The 24704-nt window shown below is 38.0% G+C and overlaps 1 protein-coding gene across 6 annotated transcripts in view; it reads right to left on the bottom strand.

Annotated features, from left to right (window-relative positions):
- Positions 1 to 3495: 3495 nt before the first annotated feature.
- Positions 3496 to 24704, bottom strand: part of LOC108708284 — a 115440-nt gene continuing 94231 nt past the window's right edge. For all 6 annotated transcript variants that reach the window (XM_018246827.2, XM_018246826.2, XM_041582217.1 and 3 more), the window contains 3 exons: positions 9477 to 9629; positions 6872 to 7072; positions 3496 to 3843 (listed from right to left, as the gene is read on the bottom strand). In XM_018246827.2, the coding sequence (XP_018102316.1) occupies positions 3805 to 3843; positions 6872 to 7072; positions 9477 to 9629 (393 nt within the window). In that variant the 3' untranslated portion in view covers positions 3496 to 3804. The remainder of the gene's footprint in view (positions 3844 to 6871; positions 7073 to 9476; positions 9630 to 24704) is intronic.

The following is a 24704-nucleotide window of genomic DNA, read 5'->3' as shown; positions in this document are numbered from 1 at the left end:
TGAACCATTTGAAGAGTTAAATACCCTGCATGATGTTTGGGTTTTTTTCATAGGGTTTCACTCAAAAACTCGAATTCAAGTTTTTTTCCCACCAAAAACTAGATCAATTCAACCTTTCCGGAGTTTTATCCAAGTTTTTTTAAAAGTAGAAACCATTTGAGTTAATTTGAGGTATACAAAACAATAACATTCAACCTATGAAAACAACCCCATTAAAATGGCTTGTGGTGGTGACCATAATCTTTCAAAGTGTGGATATCTTATGTGCAAAACTCAAGTTCACAATTATGAAATCCCTTATTTGGAATATCTCAGGTCCCAAGTATTGTAAATAATAGCTCCCATACCTGTATCAGTATTTTCTACAGCTATCCTTCTCTCTAACTCCTCTCTGGTTATCTCTGTTGTGTCTAATAAAGAGGGCAAACACCTGATAGTTTAAAGACAAGACAAGTTGTAAGTAACACTTTGGAATTGATTTACAAGGGTATTTTTTATACCAAATAGAAACTGTTACAGTCTGGTGAAAAAAAATACTGATACTTTCAGAATTAACAAGCTGTTTTCTGTGCTTTGATAACTTGGAAGAGAGCTTTTCCAGATTACTATGTAATTAACTTGTATTACATTCATTTTAACCCAGTTCCTTTTATTCTCAGGGTGATTTGTATGGTAGTAGAGGTCAGTTCTGCTGCCTCTGAGCTCTTACACCTCATAGAAAAATGTTCAAAATATAAATATATATATATATCATGCCATTTTTAATCTTTAATACGTCTGCTGCAATTAGTCTATACATCTATACTCTGAAATACATAGGGGCAGATTCACTAACAGGCAATTCTCAACGGCGTCAGCTCTGCAACCATTGCACCACTTCGGCAGGCGCATATGCGCTACGAATACGCTTATTAATTAAAATGCGAAGTTTCGCCCGTGCATCAAACGCTGGCGACTTTTCGATAGCATTACTTCTGCGCCTGTTAGTGAATTGGCGATGTCCCTGCAGGTGGCAATGCTGGTGGAAAGTCGCTAGCATTTGCCGCTTCGCTCTTCAGTAAATCTGCCCCATATTTTTTGGTGATTTTACTCACTATGAGATTATTTATCTAGATCAGTGATCCCAAACAAGTGGCTGGCGAGCAACATGTGGCTCCCCAAGCCCTTTGATGGTGCTTCCATTGGCATCAAAGCAGGTGCTTATTTTTGTTTTTCTGACTTGGATGCAAGTTTTGGTTGCATAAGAACCAGATGCCAAAACAGAGCCTCCTACCAGATAACCAATCACATTCCTTCATAGGCACCCCTAGGCACTTTTTTCATGCTTGTGTTGCTCCCCAAATATTTTATATTTGAATGTGGCTAAAATAGGTCGAAGGTTGACCTAGATTTTTCACTGTCCTCATTATTTCATTAACACACAACTTAGATTTATTGGCAAGAAACACTGTTGCTCTAACTACTCTGTAAGGTACCTGTAACTGCAATGTGTTCTCGGCGTTTGCCGTCCGCGCGTGCGTCTTTGCGCGGGCGCGCGTCCGTTCATTCGACGCGCGCGCGTCGCGGGCGCGTTAACGCTGCGTCGTTACGTTTTGGCGCCAAACTTGTCCCTGTAAATAGACGTCAGCAGGAGCAAACAGTGCTTGGTGATTTCCCTTGCTTGTACTCGTTTTTGGTGTCTCCTGTTTACTATTGGATTTGCTTTTCTTGTTACCGACCTCGGCCTGATCTTGGACTTCGATTCTCTTCTGCCTGCCTACCGACCTTCCGCCTGATTATCGATACGACTATCTTTTGCCTGCCTCTGACCTCGGCCTGTTTCCTGACTACGTTATACTTCTGCCTGCCTACTGACCCTTTGCCCGATATTCGACCACGCTTTTGTAACTTGCACTCGTCTCAGCCTGTCAAGACCTGCGAGCTGTACACTAACAGCAGTTTTAACTGCTCTTCCTACTTAAGTCTCCAAAAGAGCCTGACATACTCATTACTACACTATTCTAATGAGCATATGTGCATATACCACTCATCTAAGCAACATGGGGCTTGTAAGTTGCATTTACTACTCTTAAAATTGCTCTTACTGTTCAGTCTACTTGGAACTTGGCCACACTATACTCCGTCTGTCTAATGGCACTTATCTGCATGAAGAAGTCCATGGTTCTCAACCATTTATCACCAAGTCTACTCCAGTGTGAAAGTGAAAAAACACTAATAACTAATAGCTATTGTTACAGGAATCTGCAGCTATAGCTGTTATAAAGTCTCCAGAAAAGGTCATTAGAATAACATAAGAATTATTTTTATTTTTGCTAGGTGAAGAAGTAGCAACTACTATTCCAAGTCATGGATTGAGCTTTACCATATATTTGAACAAGCCCAAAGTGAGCCAAGCTTAAATATAGTGTTAAACACTAATACAAACAAAAGCGTTTTTGTACATGATAAGACCTTTATCTGTTATGCATCCCTATTAATTAGATATGTATCTTTTTCCCATGGAGACAGGACAGAAGAGAACTTTATAACTAAATACCCTTGCTTTTTAATATAAATACATGCACTTGCATAGATAGTAAATTACTAGTGAAACAAGGGGAGCATGAAATGTGCAATGATCATTTTTTTTCTCTTTCATATTGTAAGTATCCTGGCCAGTTATACTTCCTTTGTATTTGTAGATTTTACTGAGACTTGGAGTGCTCTCACAACCCCCTTTTTGTTTATTTCAGAAGAGATTGATTGCTTTTATTGAGAGGGGAATGGAGGCCATGAGGGATGGTTTCCCTTTCAGCACCCTGGACAGTGGACTATTCTTCAGCAAAAGCACTTTTTATTCTCACACAAATAATTTGTTTTAAAAACAACCTAGTTGACTTGTGTACAAAAGGTAGAGTCTGAATAAAGGCTTAGCAATTTCTGATCAGCATTTTGTGCCTTAAATTCTTTTGTTTTCTAAATTGATTGAGAAAATTCAAGGCCATTGAATGTGCATTGATTGTTAGTTTTTGTGTGTGTAAAGCAGTTCTTCTAAGGTCATTTTAACTTAGCCTAGGTGTGCTTTTACAGTGGCTTTTTAATTCTTTATAGATACAAGACAAGGACAGCATATTGATAAACATCTATCCACACAAGGGTAGCACTAGAGCCATGCAGTTCATCAACTGTTAAGCACACAGCAGACCTCTTTGACCCCAGTATCGCCACCTCTATAAAATTGCTTGTTTATCCATTAGTATCACAAGTGGTGATGTGAAGGGAAACTCTTGATGCATGTTGCCTATATGTAGTAATGATGCACCTGTTTATGTAGCATCATATCACAAATACATTCAGAGAAACAAACAGCTAATTTCTGCAAGCAAGACTTTCGTTGTCTCAAGTTGTCATGAAAATGTAACATAGATACTTACATGAAATCAAAATAGCCCCTATATAATGAAGCCAGGGTTAAGGTTCGGCACTTTGGGAATTAAGGTGAAGCTAAAATGCCAGTTCTTGTTTTTCCTTTATTCTGTACATCTTATTATATACTGTATATGGCAAACAAACAATTACGACCATATAAATCAGGCATTGTCATCCTGCAAATTTTAGAATCCTGCTAGGAGCCAAAAACTGTCAGGGTGCTGGGTATTGTAGTAGAGCCTGGAAGGCTGCAGGTTGCCCAGTCATGCATAGTTCCCGTGAATAAGACTACTAATACATTTTGCTTTTTTTCCCTCTGAAGAGAAGCAGCTTTCACAAAAAAAATAGGTCTCTGGTTTGTCTTCCAGCTACTGCCGCAGAACATTAACAGATGGCTTATAACGGCCCATATCCAGCATTCAGCAGGGCCATCTCCTGCAGGCAATTCAAAACACAAAAAATGGCACACAGTTAAAAAATACTTTAAGGGGGAATCTCACTTTTAAACAAACTTTTAGCATTTTACAAAGGGACATATTCTCAGCAATTTTCCAAATAGTCTTAATTTCTATTGTTTATGTGTCTATAATTTTTCTTCTTCCTATTCTGCCTTTCTCTCTCTCTGGCCTGCAAGTTCAAATCGTATTGTTACTGACCCCAGCAATGAAAAAACAGATGGATCTTGAGACTTTTATTTTATTGCTATACCTTCTTTTAAGTTTCCTTTATATATATAGTCCCTCTACTATTTATCTTCAAGACTGATTGCTGACTGACAAACTAACACCAAAAAATTAAATATAATGTACTGTTTCCCGGAATTTGTACAACTGGTGTGCTTGCTTCAGAAACACTACTATCATTTATATAAACAAATTTCTATGTAGCCATGAGGGCAGCCATTCAAAACACAGGTTACATAGCGGATACCAGATAAACTCTGTTGAATCCCATGGTATTCTATTACAGAGCTTATCTGTTGTCTGCTAAGCAGCCTGTGTCCTTTCTCCCTTTTTAGCTTGAATGGCTGCCCCCATGGCTTCACAATAACCTAAATTATAGTTGCTCTAAAGCAAACACATAACTTTTACCAATGTATAGCAACAGTACATTATAATTTGCTTTCTTTAATTAAAACACTTTATTTTTTTTTGGTGTTACTCCTTTAAGCCACCACAGAAACCAGATAGCAGATACTGGATGTTTCTACGCCTAATACCAACACAACAAAACATATAAGTAATAATTAAAAAAAACAAAAAGAATAAAAAAACGACGTCTCACATTGTTTTAGAACACCCCTGACTACAATATACTTAAAGGTTGTTCACCTTTCAACCTTTTTTTTTAATTCAGTTGGTTTCAGATTCAGTTCACCAGAAATAAAGACTTTTTCCAATTACTTTCTATTTTCTATTTGTGATGGTTTTTTCTAATATTGAAGTGTCAGTCAATGTTTCACCTTCTACAGCTGCTGTGGTGGAGGGGGTCATTGGCCTTCTAAACTGTTCTAATTTGATATATTTAGTTGATACATTTTTTATCCTGTCCCTGCTGAGCAGAATCACTGAGCTTCATTGATACAATAGTTGCTAATACTAATACAGTAGCTGCTGAGAAATGTATCAACTAAATGTTGCAAAATTGTAACAGTGCAGAATCTGCACCTGAATTACTGAACTGCCAGACAAACTCCAGAGACAGGAATGTTAAATTTTAAATTTAGATTTTGGAAAAATTGTAAAATAATGGAAAGTGACTGCAAAAAGTCTTTCTTTCTAGAGAACAGAGCTAAAAACAACTCAACTGAAAAAAAAGTGTTTGGAAGGTGAACAACCCCTATACTTAAAATTAATATATTATCTTATGTAATTCAATTCTAATTTGTGTAAGACATATTTCATTTGTATAAGCTTGGCTGAAATGCTTTGTGCATTTAAATCTCCAGCAGGCTTCCATTCCTGCCAAAGGTGGAGTTTAACTCACCAAACAATAATGACAATATGGGGTATATTTATCAAAGAGTGAAGTTAATAGTGAAGTTCCGCCACTAGAGTGAAATTCCGCCACTCTCCATTCATTTCTATGGGCTTTTTATAGGCGTATTTATCAAAGGGTGAACTTTCACTTCACCCATTGATAAATACGCCTTTCAAAATCCCATAGAAATGAATTGAGAGCTGCGGAATTTCACTCCAGTGGCGGAACTTCACTCTTTGGTAAATTTACCCCTATAGGTCTAAGGGGATCCAGAAAAGATTACATTAAAATCTCAACAAAATATCCAAACATATAAAGGGCCTATGACATACTGCTTGAAGCTAGCTCATATTCTCAACTATAGATACCCCCCAGCAAAGTGATTTTTTTTTTTAATAATCTGCAGAATTTAAAAACCCTTCTGAGAAGACAGATAGATACCTGCAAAAGTAGGCCCATGCCCTTTCACAATGCATTCACCTATAAGAGCCAACGTTTACTTTTGAATAGGTAATTTGACTTCTGCTACTGCAGCAGAATATGATGCTCACTTTAGTGGTGAGAAAAATTGCCAGTCCACAACCCCCTGACTATCTGGACCCTCCAAATATTTAAGGGAGTCCAGGCAGCTAGAGAGTGGACAACCATGAGGTGGCTTCAGCTAGTTCAGATGGTCATACTGTCAGTTACTGTAACAAAATGAAATATGTAGAATTGAATATGGAGAATAATTCTTCTAACTGAATCATATCTAGCCCATTATGATGGATGCAACTAAGTTAATCCCTCCATCACTTGCCATGCTGTACATCCCAGTAATCATAACTTATGCTGCTCACTCTTAGCTTTAATGATCCATAAAATGGAAAACAAAAATGTATTCATTTTATTTCATATAGAGAGGTGTCACGTATAGTTTGCTGCTCCTTTAATTGTAACTGCCACTTGCTGTCTTTGTATTTTGATGGTTCAGTTGTTTTTGCTACAAGATAGCTTAACCCTGTAATTGCTCCGATTGGGTAAACATTGGTTTAAGACCACTTTCAAGTAGGGTTACCAAATGAAAACAGAACAATTAAAATAACTCTCCCCCATTGAAACACAGATACTGTCCATCACTTGTGCTTACTTGGGGCTAAGGAACAATATTATAATCTATGTGAAAAGTGACATAAATATATGACAGCACTTCTACACAAACCAGCATTTGGGGGAAACTGGTGCTATACCTTCATGACAGAAGTGCAATTTTTTAAGATATTTGACAGTGTTACAACAAGATCAATTTCAAAGTTTCACCTCTCTGCTTGCATTACATTTAAAAAAACATTGCTTCCCTGTAAAAGGTACTTCATTTTGTTTTTACCATTTCAGATATTGCATTTGCATTCCCCAACCTCAAGCGACTACTGTGCAGATAGTTCCGATGATGGAAACAGAATGCATATTGGGAACATTTCATTTCTTAAATTTCCATACTTACAATAAGATCATAAAATTTATCGGCCATTGCTTCTTCATAAAATTGTTGATGCTGCTGATATTCTTGGCTATTCTGCTGCAGCTTCTGCTTCTTGTTGTCAAAGCTTTTCAAAGCCAGCAGAGACATGGCTTTCCCTTTCTTGCTAGTCTGGGTGGCCAGGAATTTTTTAACATTTCCAACAGTCAAGAGGTCGTTCATAATCTGGCATAAGGAAATAAACCCACCAGTTTATTAGTCACAAGATGCAATGTCATACTTTATGTGATTTAGAACAGCAAAGCAAACCACTAAGCAACAGAGCTTTATTATGGATGCAAGGGTTAAAGAAATACATGTAAACATGAATAAGTGTTGAGTGACCTTACAATGAATATCTAATTGATAACAAGGTTCTTCTTCTCTATGATAAGCAATGCTCTTTTTTAGTTTATTATAGAATTATTTATTCAGTCTGCTGACCTGCTATCTGCCTGTTTATTAAGGACATGTTATTTAATAAAGTATTTATGTGATTGGCAGGATAAAACAAACACAAAAGAGTGGTGAATGACGTGATTAATTCAGACGGGCTGTATTGTTCATTTAATAAACCTTTGAAAACTAATATTCAAAATACCTAAAGTGGTGCCATTTATAACATGAGAATGTAAATAAATATATTCAGCCTCATGCAGGCAAAACCAAAGAGTTGTACTACTCCCACCCAATCACAACCTTCATATAAACAAATTATATAGTACTATATAAACTAAAACTATATATGTTACTCTTAAAATCCAGCTGGATTCTGCTTGAAGGTTAAGCTGAACTACAACTCGGTACCCAGCAGAATAGCATATATACTATTTGAACATTGCATATATATATATATAAAGGTGATAATATATAAGGGTGATATAAGGCAACCAAAAAATCACAGGACTTTTACACAGGTCACAGGTCAGTGAACTCAAAAGTGGCTTCTAATAACCTAATATGTTAAAGTAAGGAACATTTTCAACATTTTATATGACGTCCTAAAAATCACGAAGCATGGATATTATAACTGATGACATCATTAAGCACTGATAAGAATATATTTAAAGATTATTTTTTCTTGTAGGCCTAAACTGTCAGTGCATGGAATGGAAGCTCTGAACTCCTTCTTTTACAGGTTTATCATCAAGCAGAATGAGGTAGAGAAAGTCAGACGAGAAAGGAGGGAAAAGCTAGAAAGAAAAAAAAGAGCATAAAAAAAGGTAGGAAAGGGGAGAAAAGATAGACCTGCAAGCCACATTTTATCTAGACGTCCCTCTCATCAATGCTGACATCATAAAAGCAGTCCTCCAATAGGAGGAGCAGGCAGCCCAACCCGGCTGTAAATGGGACTACTGAGCCAGGGCTGCTTGAAGAACCTTTATCTGAAATGTTGCAACGAGATGAAGATTGTAGAACTTCAAAAATATATTGAGAGAGCATCCTTGCAGATCACCTTGAGGCTTTAGTCCATAGAACTTATGAAGTACAGGTATGGGATCCATTATCTGGAAACCCCTTATCCAGAAAGCTTCAAATTATGGACAGGTGTTGAGGAAGTGTGGTGGGACAGGCGGTGAGGAAGTGTGGCGGTACCTAGCTCTGTGTGATGAACAGTCACAGTGAGAAAAGAAGGGAAGTCTTTACCTACATTTGATTTATACCGTTGACAAATGCTCACCCATTGTCCAACTGTGACAGTAATTGAGGGTTTGGGCAACTACACTGATTTCTAATATGTTTACTCAATATTTAATTCTTCACAGGGCACGTTAAAGGTTGTATATCATGCTTGATATTGTGGGTTGTCTCAAGAGTATATTGACAACTAAGTTGTTCCAGGGAAAACTTTAATCTGGTTGGGTGTTTTGAGTAAGACTGTACAAAAAAGCCTTATAATATTCTATAATAAGGATACCCGAGTGAAGACGTAATGTGGTTTAAAGTCTTCTGTCAAGAAAGGGAACCCCTGGCAGTACCCATCTTCACTGATGCCCTTTTGAGGCCCCAGAACTTCTTAGTGGCAGAGAACTTACCGTACTCAATTCAGAAGTCAGAACTGATAAGAAAGACACAAGCGAATATAAACAAATGTATTGTTGGGATATAGGCCAAACGGTCAGGGCAGGTGGAATTAACCATAGTCTGCAAAAACAGGCAAGGGTCAAAACCAGAGGAATACGCAAAATAGGAACAGGCAGGAACTCAATAATCAGATGCCACCTTCTTCAAGGACAGCTTTTAAAACCAAAAATAGGGCACCTAAAATGAACACCTAGAAGAGGTAAGGGATCTTACAGATCTTTTGGTATGTTACAGCCTCAGAATATTAACCACAATAATAACATAACGTAGTTGTGTTTTTGTCTCTTCTGTCATGGAAGATCATTTACAAAATTGACAGCCAGACACAAAGACAACAAGAGATGTCTATTTTGAACTAACAATAAGCTGTGTGAGAAAAGTAATGCAAAACATACATTTTTTTCAAAATCCATAACTGATAAATATAACATGCCTTTTTCATAAACACAGCACCTGCGCATACAACACACTGATCACAATTCTTGTCCATGGTAGAAACACTTACGGGTAAAGCAAAATGTTTATCATCAGTGTAATGTCCATCCCAAAGTTCTACTGTAACACATCCATAACCTGGAAGGAGTTTTAAATTCTTCTTCTTTAAGCCCTGTTCCATTGCTGTTTTCACTGGATGTGTAGATAATAGCTGAAGAAATTCCTGTAGGTGATAGTAGGTCAGGCATGTTAAACACAGGAAAAAGTATTAAAGGAAACCACAATAGTTTTATGCCTTCATGCCACTGGTCAGGTTAAAAAGTTTAGTTTATAATTAGAATGATATAGACATTCCATTTTGTGTGTTTTTTTATTACTTGCCTTTTTATTCATAGAAACAAGTTCATTTTGCATCTGAAATAATAATTAATCATCTCGGTATTATTACCTATGATAACAGATTAAACCTCACTTACTGCAAATCTTTCATGTTTTCCTACAGTCCCTAGCAAAACACACTGAGCATGTGCTACTGGAAAACAAAAGATTGAAAAATGGGGACCTGATGTGAAGTGGATTCAGCATATAAACAATGTTATTTCTTTGTCAGCCTTTAGTTATCCTTTAAAGGGACATTTTAAAACCATTCTCATCATGTAGCATGTGGTACATACTGTATATGTAACCTTGTTCTTTGGTATCATATAATAAACATTATCACAGCATCAGATATCGGTGAGTGCTGGGGTCCTTTATTTTTGAAAATCTGTATTAGAGATGTGACCATGCATCAGGGAGCCGCATAGAGAAATATTGCCACAGTACTGAAAGAGTTATTTTTAAAGGGTAATTTTTTTCAAAAGAAAATGTGATTCCAATATATTTGAAACATTTCCAATAATTTATTTGTCAATGTAATTGCAACTGACAGCAGTTTTTACTCAGTAAAACAATGTAACAGGAGTCAGTGCTTCTCTATGTCTGTTAATCAGTTGGTTTGCAAGGTTTTGTTGCAGGAGTCATAGACAGGAGCACAGAGAATGTAAAGAGCCAGACAGATACTGTTTTTCACTATACTACAATTTATACATATCTATAAAGGAGAAGGAAATGTATAATCAGTGGGGGTGCCAAAACGTTAGTGATTATAATCATTTTCCTGCGTGTCTGTTCACTACAAAATGCAAAGGTCCATGTGCTTCTGCTTCTTTCTTCTTTTCTTTGGTGCCAGCCAGGTGCACATATACAGTAGCATGAAAAGCCAAGCTTAGAAGTAATAACCCAGCTTTTCACTGTACTGCGCATACTACAATATAAGATTGCAATTTGGTGCTTCTACAGAAGTACTACAGGCCGCTGCTGAAACTACTGTAAATTTGTGATTAATGCATATTGGAAAGTTGCTTAGAATTACATTTTCTTTCTCAATTTGTGGGATAAGGAACTACTTTAGGGTGAATACCACCTTTAATAAAAATAGCATTGGTGCAGCTAGATTACCCAGTTATTCTATTCTTCAAAGACTTGTCTCACTACAGAAAGGATGCTTCAAAGATGCTTAAAAATACAATCTTACAATAATAGTTCCTTTATTAGTTTTCTCTCTTGTTTTTACTGTCAATACATTTTGCAATAAGGACCTCTTTACATTTAAGTTTATAGACAGGAGGGCTCAGTTACTAATCCCACCAGTGCAATAACAATACCCATCCACAGAACATGTTCATAGGACTTGCTGTGCTCCACATCAACTGACTTTATTCATTGGAAAGAAGCAGTTCATTGCACTCCAAACCTGCACCTAAGGGCACTACCTGCTTTGATACTGCTACACCTTTTGAGACCCATAAGTGTTTAGAAATTAAGATATTGCTATTACCGTATATTTATTTCTACCTGTATATTCCCCTGCTTTGAGATATATATGTGTTGATGGTATACATTTAATCCTAGAACAAACTGTAAACTGTATTTTACCACCAAATGCTTATAAATGCTCTATTTGTTTAAATGGAGGAGAAAGAAATGATCAAATTCTGCAGAAGTTGAAATAAAAGTGCTATTAGACTGAATCACTGCATAATGTTTTGCCCACAGGGAATTGAAGTGAAACAAAGAATTTGATAATGAAAAGATGTCCACACTGTTTTGCTGTTCTGTTGCCTTATTGTTTTCTTCCCCCTTGCTATTTTCTTTTTAGGACTAAATCTCCAGTATTTGCATTATAGCTGATGTTGACATAGGTCTTTGCTCTACCTACTCCCTAAGCAAGGGCAGCTCTGAGAGAAGCAATCACTATCCAGGGTATCCAATGTCTAATCTCATTTATCTATGTGCACGCTGGCTGTTTGACAGTTTTCATATTTCACAGTTTCTCAGATCTAGGAACTCGCTAGGGATTTCCATTCTACTGTAGGTCTGTGTGACATTGGATTTGTGTGTGTGTGGGGGGGGGGGTTATTTACTGGATTTTTCTGATATGTGTTTTGGATTGTTTACTAGATTTAATATATTAATAAAGTCAGCTTTCATTTTTCACCGTAATTGCAGTATGCCTGTAAGTCAATATTATGCAAGCCAATTCTCAATGGAATGATTGCTTTAAAAGCTAGAATGCATATTAAATTCAGACTATTATTGTGGCCCAGTGGGAAAGTGGCCTGAAGATTTATGTTTTTCTGTAGCTTGCATAATTTCAGCTGTAGGAGATCTAACAACAGTGCAAGTGGCGCTCTCTGAAGGAATGATTTACAGGTCATTGGGTGACCTCACTCTGCTTGGGCTGAGTCCAGAACTCCTGTGGTGTTCCATCCATGCTGTCTAGATGTTCACAACAAATACTAACAGGATAAATCCATTAATTTAGCATGTTGTGTCAGCAGAAAACAACGTAAATCCGAGAATTGAAAAATAAAATGTATTTTATGAAAAGGTTTCTCTTGAATTTGTTTTTATGCCTCTTAATTATGTAAATCAATTTCCATATATGCTAAGTGGTAACTATAAAGACTGTAGTGCTGGAAACATACTACTTTTGCTTGAATGTAATGCTGCCTCATCTGGGTTATTTGATAGGATGGACATAGTATGACATGCTTTTTCAAATGATTTTCTCTTGCATACAGGGTTGTAATTATAGAGAAAGCAGATCAAAGAACATGGACTCTTATTAATGATCAATTTCAATATATTTGTGCTAAATTGCCCCCCCCACTGGGGGCCCAGTAACATTTAGTTGCACCACTGCTTGCTTACCTATTATAATGCCTGTCACTAATGAGAGGGCAGTAGCAGACACAATTGCCATGTTTTTTTTACCCCACACTCAGGACCTGTGGGTGCAGGTCCTTGTGCTCCATATAAATACAGCACTACCTGTGTTTGGTAGTGTAATATTCATGATGGGCAGATGGGGGGAGGCATGTTGGTGTCCCCTTACCTCCAATTGGTCCCCTAAATTGCAAGCCATTCAGATGCACAAGTAAGAGGGCACTGGGCAGCATGAGGTGCAGAACAGAGTTTTGCCCCAGATTCATGTGAATATACATTGCCTAAGCAAAGAGAGCACACAACATGTATTTGACCTAACCATCGATCGATATCTGACTCGACAGAGAGTCAGATTGCTGAGAAGGGGATACAGAAGATTATATTTAGAATACTTCCTTATTTCCACATCACAAAGATTATTTAAAAGTTTCAGTTTCACAAGTTCCTCTTTTATATTTTTCTCATAAGGCAAAATCGCCAAATTCAATTACAGGGAAAACATACAAGGTCAGGTTTTGGATGCTTGCTTCTGGTAGATTTTGGTTTTCCGCTTACACTACAGTCTCTGTAGAGATTGTAGGAATTATTTAAGTTATAGTTAAAGCTGTTTTCTTTCAGCCTCAACTATTGTGTTACTAAGAATACATTTTCATAATTTCATTTTCCATCCCCTAATGTACTTCCTTTTTTCCATAGTTATAATAAGGCTGTTTCAAAACAACTTTTTTATTTATTGAAATCTCTTGTTTCCACAACATAATAATGCACAGTGAAAACAAGAGGACATTCCCTTGAGATCAATTCAGTGTAATTCAATACAGATTGCTATATTCTTCTGTTGCAATTTTGTGTTCTATCACAGTGTAATAAATGGACTCTTTCAACCTCTGCACCAATATAAAAATGTGATATTAGAGTTTGTGCTGTCAATGGAAATCATGAAAAACATCCTGTAAGTATTTGCTTTTTATTTTGCTTTGCCGGGCAAGGGATCATTAAAAAACCAGCAGAACTGACTGCTCATCAAGCCTCCATTATATACACACTACAATTTTCTTGCCATTATACCTGTAAATAGCATTTTCATATATCCGCCCTGGTAACCTTTGAAGCTTTTAAAAGGTTTTAATAATGCTTATGAGAACAGGGGTTAAAATATCTTCCATTATTTCATCACCAAATTAAATTTCCTTCTAGAGAACATAGAATGGTATTTCTCTGCCATTTATTACATCATTCAATACTGGGGGGAAAAGGTGTTGCTGGCAAAATCAATCTCCACATATCTATTTCAGAACTTATTTATTCATCTAGAATGAAAAACACACAATTCCTTCTATTAGTCTATCTCAGTATGTTTGGTGATTCGTGTCCATTCAATTTGGAATTATTTGGCATTTGCTTTTAAAGGGATTGTTCACATTTCAAACACTTTTTTCAGTTCAGTTGTTTTCAGATTGTTCACCAGAAATAAATACATTTTTCAATTACTTTGCATCTTTTATTTTTGACCATTTTCCCTAAATTGACGTTTAAAGTTTAATGTCCCTGTCTCTGGTGTTTCAGTCTGGCAGCTCAGTAATTCAGGTGCAGATACTGAACTGTTACAATTTGCTACATTTAGGGGCATATTTATTAAGGGTCGAATTTCGAAGTGAAATAAAAACTTTTGAAATTCGACCATCGAATAGGCTAGTCTGACATTGGAAGTCGAAGTAGCGACAAAACCATCAGGACGCGTGTGCCAAATCCTAGGGAAATAGGCTGCAGTCATCCCCTGTAAGGAGAATGGTGGGAATCCCCACCGCTCCACTAGACCAAAACGTAGCCAAATACTGGCTATTGATTCTAGGAGGTCCCCATAGGCTAACATAGCAATTCGGCAGGTTTAAGGTGGCGAAGTGTCGAAGTTTTTTAAAGAGACAGTACTTCGATAATCGAATGGTCGAATAGTCTAAGCATTTTCACTTCGAATCAAAGTCGAATTTGGCCTATTCGATGTTTGAAGTACCCAAAAATTACTTCGAAATTCTAAGTTTTTGAATTCGAATATTCACTTCGACCCTTAGTAAATGTGCCCCTTAGTTGATACATTTCTCAGCAGCACCTGTGGAATATTAGCAATTATTGTATCAATTGCCTTTATTGTATGTACTGTATGTATCAACTAATTTATCAATTTAGAACAGTTTACAGAGTCGGTGACCCCCTCCCAGAGCAGCTTTAGAAAGACCTAAAAAGGTTCAATATTTGAAAAACAGTCACAAAATAGAAAATAGAAAGTAACTGTAAAAAGTCTATTGGGGGGAACGTAATATGTTTCGTTAGTGTAAAAAAACATCCTTTTTGACCAATTTCAGACCTCAACGACTTCCTCGTAAAGTTTGCAAATAAATGGCTTTTGCAAACATGCTCAGTGTGTATAATAAAATTTTGCAATTGCAAAGCGTTTTTTGCAACAAATTATTTATTGAAACTCCAGAGCAGGTGTTAACACTTAGGGGCATATTTATCAAGAATCAAATTTCGAATTGAAAAAACTTCAAAATTTTAATCCAAAAAGTCAAATAGGTCTGTTTAAGATCGAATAGGTCCGTATTCGGCCGAATTCAAATCGTACAAATCGAATTAGATTCAAAGTTTTTCCCCAAAAAAATCCTTACATTTTTCAAAGTCCAAAGTCATATTCTAATTTTTCTGAAATTCGAATCGAATTTGGACTATTCCCTAGTCCAAGTACACAAAAATAGGTGAAATTCTAATTTTCTGCATTCGAAAATTCACCTCGATCTTATAAAAAACCTGCCCCTTAGTGCTAATATTTATGTACCTAATTTCTACTTGATGATTTGCCACAACCCCTAAGCTTAGCTTCTCAAGAGCTGCTCAGATTCACACTAGACATTTGTGTGTCACTGACACTCCTAAGGAAATCCAAAATGGTGACTCCCTGTGCAATCATTAATTTTAAAGGGATACGGTCATGGTTTTTTAACAGTGCTGCTCCAGCAAACTTCTGCACTGAAATCCAAAACAGCAAAACTGATTTTTTTATATTTAATTTTGAAATCTAACATGGAGCTAGACATAGTCAGTTTCCCAAGTGCCCCAAGTCATGTGATTAGTGCTCTGATAAACTTCAGTCACTCTTTGTTGCTGCACTGCAAGTTGGAGTGATATCACCCACCTCCCTATCCCCCCCCAGCAGCCCCTCAGCAGTGGGAAGGTAAAATACAGCATTTATACCCTATGTAACAGAAAGAAATCACCAGTGCTTGGTCTAACCCATTGTCATGTTTGGTATCCCAAACCCAGAACAAATGCCAAGGTTCCGGTCACGGCTCACACGTCTGCCTATAACAGGGACTTTTCACATCGGGAGGAGCCTTTCGCTACTTGGATGCTGCCAGATCTTAAAGTGAGAGAACCAAAGAGAGAATTCTGGGCTGGCAAGGAGTAACAGGTAAAGTGTTAAGCTTAGTCAAAGGAACAGGCCGGGGTCAAAACAAATCAGTCAGCACAGTACAGAATCAGAATCCGGAAGAATAGTCAATAACAGGCAAAGGTCCGATCAGGCAGCATTACAGGGGTGGTCAGGGACAGGCAAAGGTCAAGGAACAGAGAACACAGACTAGAAGTTCACCCAGGAACTAACTACAATACACATAGGTTGGCCAGTGAACAAATGCGAGGCGTCTTTAAATATTCAAATTTCGCTCCAAGCGTGATGACGTCAGAGGCAGGCCCCAAAAAAATGATGTGCGCATATGGACACGTGCGCCAAAACCATCAGGACGCGTGTGCCAAATCCTAGGGAAATAGGCTGCGGTCATCCCCTGTGAGGAGAGTGGTGGGAATCCCCACCGCTCCACTAGACCAAAATGTACTGTTACTCCCACACTGTGGTACTGACCAGCTGCTAGAAGCACCATTGGGCCAGTGCTAGGTCTAACCTACACCTGGAGTTGACCTGGCTAGAAACCATACAAAGCCATTATTAATACACAAAATAAAGGAAAAAGATTGCCAGTGCACAGTTTGCCTTTAAAAATAATTATTAAAAAAAAATGAGTTGTTAGTACCACCCTTTGGCCAAAATATGTAAGCTCATATGCCACATGGTGCAAAATTTTTGTAATAATTATTTTTAAAGGCAAACTGTGTGCTGGCAATCTGTTTCTTTTACCCGTAGATGTGTCTAGGGTATAGTTCTCCTTTGATGTACTTGGAATGTATTATTATAATTAGGATGTTTTAAAAGTAACACAAAGAGGTGCTTAACATGTAACTACTGAATGTCCTGAATTATTCAAAAGCAAAATTACAGAACAACTTCATATATTAATGGTTTAATAGAGAGGGTAATTGATATTGTTTAATATTTTGAGTTGCAATTATGGCTTACAGTATATAGAATAAAGGAAACTAAGAGACTAAAAGGAAACTAAGAAAGGTTCAGAAAACATTGCCTCAGTGGGAGCAGTTTATATATGGAAACATTTTGCTTCATTCCATGAGGGAGATAATTCATCTTAAAAGTAGAATAAGGAAATTAGACATCTTAGTTGTGAAAGACACTCGGCGACACAATTATGTGATACACAGACAGGCAATGTTAGCACATAGAGGTATAAAATTGAAATAACAGCTTTTGTAATAGAATAGCAATGTTTTTAATCCAACCCTTGTGATTAGAAAAATTCTTATTTTAGCACTGTGTTATTAATGTAGTTTAAGAAATAAGAAAGGTAAGCAGTGAGCATAGCTTATATTTAGTAACTACTAATTAGGTAATGGATTTGATTAGAGTCTAGTTACATTTGAGCAGTATTTTTACCCATGAGGAAATGCCCTTTTATAATGAGAGATATGGTTCTATTAAAAACTGTAGAATTAACCTTCCTTAAATCCATGTGTGACAGTGTTTGCGCTGAAGAACTGGTGACTATTTCTGCAAGTTTTATTTTTGTATAAATATCACAATATCATAGTATTGATATAAACAGAGATATGTGCATGATTTCAAAATCTGAGCATTCTCCTCTTTACTACACAAATCCTTACCCGACCAGTTTTTTACCTATCTGTATCGAAACATACACCTTATAAAGGAAGATATACTTGTGGGTGCCCACGGGGCCCCTCAGAGAATGATTATAACCTGTCATTATCCCCCCTGAAATTAGCAGATTTATCTTAAAATAAGTCAGGTGTTACCAGTTCTAACTCGTGTCAGGTAACAGACAACTACGGAAAATGAAGCTCATCCATGGAAATTGTAAGCAAGCTGAATAACATTCTGAGTGAAAGCAATATTTTCTGTCATGTTACTTGCTGTGTGCCAGTTGTTTGGTGTTTTGCATAAAAATCCTAGCCCTTACAGAAGTTCAGCATTGAGATGCACGGGATCTGTCAGTATAATTATCACAGGAACAGTAAAGGCTTTGATTGTGGTAATGATATGGGGGAGTAGGTCTCTGCAGACTGTTCAGTATTATAAAGACAGGCCCCAACAGGCTTTAATTATATCAGTCTACTCTGAACAGCCAGAAATAATATTGTCTCAATTGTGCGGTTCAGGTTATAATATAGCTTTGTAAATACACCTTCACTACAGCCTGGATCATTGACAAATATACATGTATTGAATATGGGTCTGTATATAGAGCCATTTGGTAAAATGATCTATATATGCATTCTACAAAAATCAGACTGATAAAGACACCTGCTTCAGCACTTTTCACAAAACTTTTATTTTGTCCAATCAACGATTTTTAATGAAGACTAGACATTAATAAGCTTATATAAAAGTCCAAAAAATCCCTGCAACAATTACCTTTTTACTCATCAAGTTAAAATGAGCAGGTCTAAGCAATCTGGACTGTTATGGTGAGGTTTCATACATTTCTTACAATGAATGGCAAATTGTAGGTTGAGCGCATACTGAGCTGAGCTGACGTGGTTTAGTGAAATTAGCACTGGCACACAGGGCATGCCCAGTAGACACCAGGGAATTCTGAAACAGGCATCAGTGCGTTGCCAAGTGGCACAAACTGTATATTTTAAATTGCTTGTTGACATCAATGGATACAGCCAGTTCTTGCTTTGTATCCTGTTTTTTTTTTAAATATCTTTGGATTTTTCCCTGTCCTGCCTACCAGTATGACTGCTTGCCTGCCTAGTAACCCCACTTGTGCTAGTACTCATCTTCAATCTTAATTTCTTACCAGCCAGTAGAGACCAGCCAATATGTAAGCATGTACCAACAGTGATATAAATTGATCTGCTCCCTCTGCCTTTGAAGATGTGAGGCACAACATCCATACCACACTGGTTTACTGGTGAGAACCCAACTCCTTCCTTTTGAGAGACACAAAGAACAGGGCCAGATTTACGCCCGCTGTCATTCGTCGCCCCATCCCCTCCCCTTTATTTGCTTAAATTTTCATCATCGCGACCGTAGCAATGGGGAAATTTTAAAAAAACGATCATGTCTCTGCACATTCCCAGTGTTTTTGAACCAATGTGGGTATGGTTGGGCAGCATGCCGCCCCCTAAAATCCTGCCGCCCTAGGCCCGGCCCTTGGTGGCCTCTCCACAAATCCGGGCCTGACAAAGAAGCAGGAATTGTATTGGGGATGATTTTTTTCCTTAATATGTAAACAAAGCAATCTACCTCATTATCACTCAGTACATGGATATTAAAGTACTTTATAACTATTTTGTATAAAGCTGGCCATAGATGTAAAAATCTTTAAAAGATCTTTTCGTTATCGTGAGACCACATTTATCTTGAAACGATCGTTTAAATGTGCTATTTTTCCATCAACTAAAAAGACCATTTCAGGTGATATTGCCAGCAAAACTGAGGGTAGCTGCCTGCTTGGCCCTGCAAACATAGATAGATTGCACTGGGACCAATAATTTTTTTTTAACCTGGCCGATCAATTTTCTGACAGATGCCAGATGAAATATCGTAAGATGTACGATCGTTCGATGCCCACTAACCTCATAATAATTTGAAGGATTGGTCAGATTCTGCTAAAATCGGTCATTCAGCAAAGAAAAATCTTTGTGTCTATGGGAACCTCTAGACTTTAAAACTGGTGTACAATGATATATGTGACAAAACTGATGCCACTACCATCATTTAGCACAATTTCTGTTTCCTGTGTAACTTATAAGTGCATCTAATTAGGGGTGATTCTCTATGCCGCCCCCCCAGTGCTTACTGCATCGCTAGTGCAGAGAGCGCAATTCTGCTCTCTTGTACTAGAAGAGACAAAGTTTAAAACATGGAAATTTGGCTCTTAGGGTTACCAGGAGCAGCATTTTTCCACCCCTGGGAACTTGTATGGTGCTGCCGTCTGAGGTGATTTCAACTTTTCACATGGGCAAAGCGCCCCTGCATCTAATAGTACATTTAAACACACAACCACACTCTTGCTCATTATATGAGTACCATGGTGATAAAATTCAAGCCCATATAAGACTTAATACTAAATCAATCATATAGCAAAAAAGATTTGTGTGAACATGTCCCGTGTTTGCTGTTTCTCTACACATACAGATATAGGATCCATTATCCAGAAACCCTGATTAACGGGAGGGTCTCCCATAGACTCCATTTTAATGAAATCATTCTTAATTTTTAAACAAATTTCCCTTTCCCTATAATAATAAAACATTACCTTGTATGTGATCCAAAATAAGATATAATTAATCCTTATTTGAAGTAAAACAGTCCTATTAGGTTTATTTAATGTTTAAATGTTTTTAAGCAGATAGAGTGCAGATAGAGCGCAGATAAAGTATAGAGATTTAAATCATAGAAAGATCCCTTATCCCAAAAACATCAGGTCCTGAGCATTCTGATAGAATTCTAATAATCATTGGCACCCCCAATGACTATAATCACTTACCTGAGACATGTGCTGGTTCTCCTCTTAAAACTGCACCAACCCACTTAGCACTAATGTAGGAATTCCTACATTCACTTTGGAGCAGGTGTGCGTGTGCAGTAGAGTAAAATGCCATAATTTTTTTCTAGTGTTAGGTTTTAACTCTACTGTGCCAGCCCACAGCACACATCAGCCACTAGGGACCCCCTGAAAGAGGAAAATGGTGACATAGCGCTCCTTCAGTAGCTTTCCAGTACAGTTTTCAATAAATAGGAGCACCAGCTTGGGTTTCAGGTTAGTGAGTATAATCACTAAGGATGCAATATACTAAGCACTATTTATAAGGCTATACTTTACAGGTTAATATTGCTCTATAGTAATTTTATGGATATTAATAAAGTGTTATTTTTGTCTCATTTGTGAATTATGAATGTTTTTTTCAGCGTTCCTCCCACATCTTATTACCTAAAGGTTTATGAAACGTGACTGTGTTTGTTATATCATGTTATACAATGAATTACAATGCTGATAGCAGACTGTTCAGTCAGTGTTGATTTTACAGTCATTAGTTTTCATCAGCTTACACATTCTGGGTCTTAGCACCACGGCAGATTGCTCATTGCCTAATGGCTCTAGGTGTGTATGTAACTATTTTGTCTCAAATCCCTTATGCTACTTCCTTTTCTTTACATGTATTTTTTTTTTTTTTTTTTACAATTGTAAATTTATTTAAGTAACCCAATGACCTTTTGAATTTCAACAGCCCAAATTTATTCTAAGGTAAAAAAAGAAATTCTCTTTTAATAAATAACTCCTGGCACTCCTTTTGGGTGGGGATGATAATCAGAGCCTTACTTTAAATTTTATTATAAATCTAGGTGAAAATATTAATTTGAAAAATGTTGTGAAGCTTTGCTATAAAACCCTGTAGACAGACCAACTAACTACGTATTGGACTAGAAATAGCAATGATCACTAAGAAATGGCTAAATACACAGAATCCCTTTCCCAAATATAAGACTATTACTGTAGTGTGGTACACACAACAATGTAAGCTGGACAGTGAACTGTTGGTTTAATGTTAGTGTTTTGTCTAAATTCAAAAGATGTAACTATTTTAATAGTAGTTATAGTTTAGGGAGATACTTTTTGCAATTAAAACTTCGTTTTGATAGGCTGTCACGTGCAACATGAAAGCAATCACAAAATATCCATCACCGTGCGCAATGCCAAACATGGGTTCAAGAGCAGTGCTAAAACATTCTTGAGAATGAATTGAGCTTCACAATCTGGCAGTCTCATGAATAAGTCTGGGTTTGGCAAATGCTAACAAAAAGCTACCCGTCTGAATGTAACTATTGGTAAAGGAAGAATGTATAAAAGCGACTGTAAAGTTTATTGGAAGTGGAATAATGACCTGGGACTATTATTCATAGTTGCAACAAAGCCAGGGTTACCAGATCACTTAGAACTTAAGAGACATGTCAAATAAATGCATGTTATAGAGCTGCTCTTATTGCATCTAAATTCAGTTTTCATCAGACCTTTGTAGCTGGATTTACTAGATATGGATTTATTTTTGTGATCTGGTAACCCTAAAGCCCCTTAGTTCGAGTGGGAGAATTTCTGTACTTTCTACTTTCTTTCGGAAAAGCACAAGTTTCAGCACAATAATGGCCTCATGGACACATTTTTGAAGTATGATTCTCTGACTCCCCGTCTGCCTGACCCCAACAATTTCCAGAACCAAGGTGGAAGATTCGGAGAGTGAGGCACATGATTCCAACATCTATGGTATAGTTAGTTTGCTGAGATGGATGTGGAAGAACTGTCCTGCACAGAGCTGACCACAACCTAAACACACAGCTGCAAGATGAACTTGAATGCCAAATATGATCCATGCCCAGGGGTGCTTCGCCAATGAGGCGAGTTGAGGCTGTCGTCTCAGGCAGCAGCGCCCCACTAGGTACCAGGGGCAGCAAAAATGCAGCTCCTGGTACTTTAAGAGCGAATTTTCGGGGGAGGGGGGGCAGCAGCAACTGCTGCTGCCTCAGGCGGCGGAGGGGCCAGGATCGCCCCTGTCCATGCCTGATCCTCACCATCACTGCTCAACCTTACTAATGCTTTTGTGGCTGAATGGAAGACAATCACACTAATAACATAATATCTAGAGCAGTGCTGTCCAAGGTATATGGTACAGAGGGCCGGAATTTTTCTAATCTAGATGGTGGAGGGCCGATAATGGAAGCCAATGTTAGCCACTCCCTGTTTTTAGACCACACCCACTTTAAACCACACCCATGTTACCGCAAGACCATGTCCACATTAATAGCACACCAAAAAAACAGATGGTTAGTGCTCACTGCAGGGATCAGGGCTGGAACTAGGGGTAGGCAGAGTAGGCGGCTGTCGAGGACACCATCATTGAGACGCACACTTTTAATGGGGGTTTTTTTTTTCATTTTTTCAAGCGTTTATTTAATAATTTGTTTCAGTAATCATGGTCACTCAGTTGGGTGGAACCCCCCTCCTTCACCTTCTCCCTCTTGCCAGCAAGTAATAGCTCCTTCTGTGCGGTGCAGCAGTGCAGTGCAACGTGCATATATGCGTCAATGACGTCACTGATGCGATTGGGTGGCAAAGAGAGGCAGAGAACTGGCGGCCTGCTTGGTGTGGCTCTCGCTGCTCTCAGCCTTGCACAGTTGCACTGAATTGAAGACATTCTTTCTATTACTGTAAAGTGTGAAGCTTCCTGCAGGCACAGCCAGGTACAGATTTGGGCCGGGGGCCATATGTTTGCTGTTGCTGCTGGGCGCTGGCACAGGTACATAAATACTTGGGGGCAATTTGATGTGATCAGATTTATTTTTGTCTGCGGCTGGCACAGGTAAAGATTGGGGGCAATATGATGGCTGCTGGAGGGCTGTATGATGGATGGTTGCTGAGCTTGCTGGTACAGGTATGGGGGGCAGTATAATGGATGGCTACTGGCACAGGTATGGGGGGGCAGTATAATGGATGGCTACTGGCACAGGAATGGGAGGGGCAGTATAATGGATGGCTACTGGCACAGGTATGGGGTGGCAGTATAATGGATGGCTACTGGCACAGGTATGGGGGGGCAGTATGATGGATGGCTACTGGCACAGGTACAGGGTGGGCTGTATTATGGATGGCTGCTGGCATTGCTGGTACAGGGGGCAGTAATATAAATGAAAAAGTGTTGTACATTTTCTTATGTTAAAAAAGTTGTCAAATTAAGACATACCCTTACATCCATATGCCTCCTCCTCCCCTGTGTATAATACAGTACCCCAGCATATGATTAAACACCTTAGGGGCCCCTAATAATAATTTTCAAATGCTAACAAACCCCCAGAACAAATACCAAGCTTGTGTTCCATAGGGATCATAGGCCAGGCGAGTATGGCAAACAGAGGGTGCAAAGAGCAGACAAAGTATGACACACACAGGGAGCATAAGGAAAACAGAACAGAGCAGGAGACAGGAAAATCAGGACCAGTCTTATATGTACTACATACAGTGACACAATGCTGGTGCCCCATTAGCATTTTGAATAAGGTGTGAACAATGTGGGCAGTTTCAGTCTGGGTCTCATGTGTAAACAGTACAGTGCTTTAGGATGAGAACAATAGATGTGTCACAAGTGTGAACAATGCAGGGGAATCACAGGTGTGAACAATACAGGGGATTAGTATGAATTTGAGGTTTAAACAATGCAGGGGCCAGTTAATTTCTGTAGTGATACCTTTTAAATCTTACAAATGGTAAGAAGACAGAGCAGGAAGATTTTTATGTGGCGGGCCACATAAAGGGGGGTCGCGGGCCACCAGTTGGACAGCCCTGATCTAGAGGAAAGCCTTCCCAGAAAAACAGAGGCGTTGTACAGACACATGTGCAGATACATTTAGCCATTTAGTATATATATACAAAAATGACATAGAAACACTTTGAACTCACAATTGAAACTCACTGCAAATAAAAAAAATTTTCATTGGTATTTTCCTTAGAGACATGCTTTGAGTGACTTCACTAACTAAAATGGTTAATTCTCATGTCAGTAGACATAATCACTTTCCTTAAATAGAAAAATGTCTGAGGCTTCT

This window comes from Xenopus laevis, chromosome 2L (assembly GCF_017654675.1).
Source record: "Xenopus laevis strain J_2021 chromosome 2L, Xenopus_laevis_v10.1, whole genome shotgun sequence".
NCBI lineage: Eukaryota > Metazoa > Chordata > Amphibia > Anura > Pipidae > Xenopus > Xenopus laevis.
The sequence above is the reverse complement of the archived record's forward strand: the minus strand, read 5'-3'. Positions and strand labels throughout refer to the sequence as shown.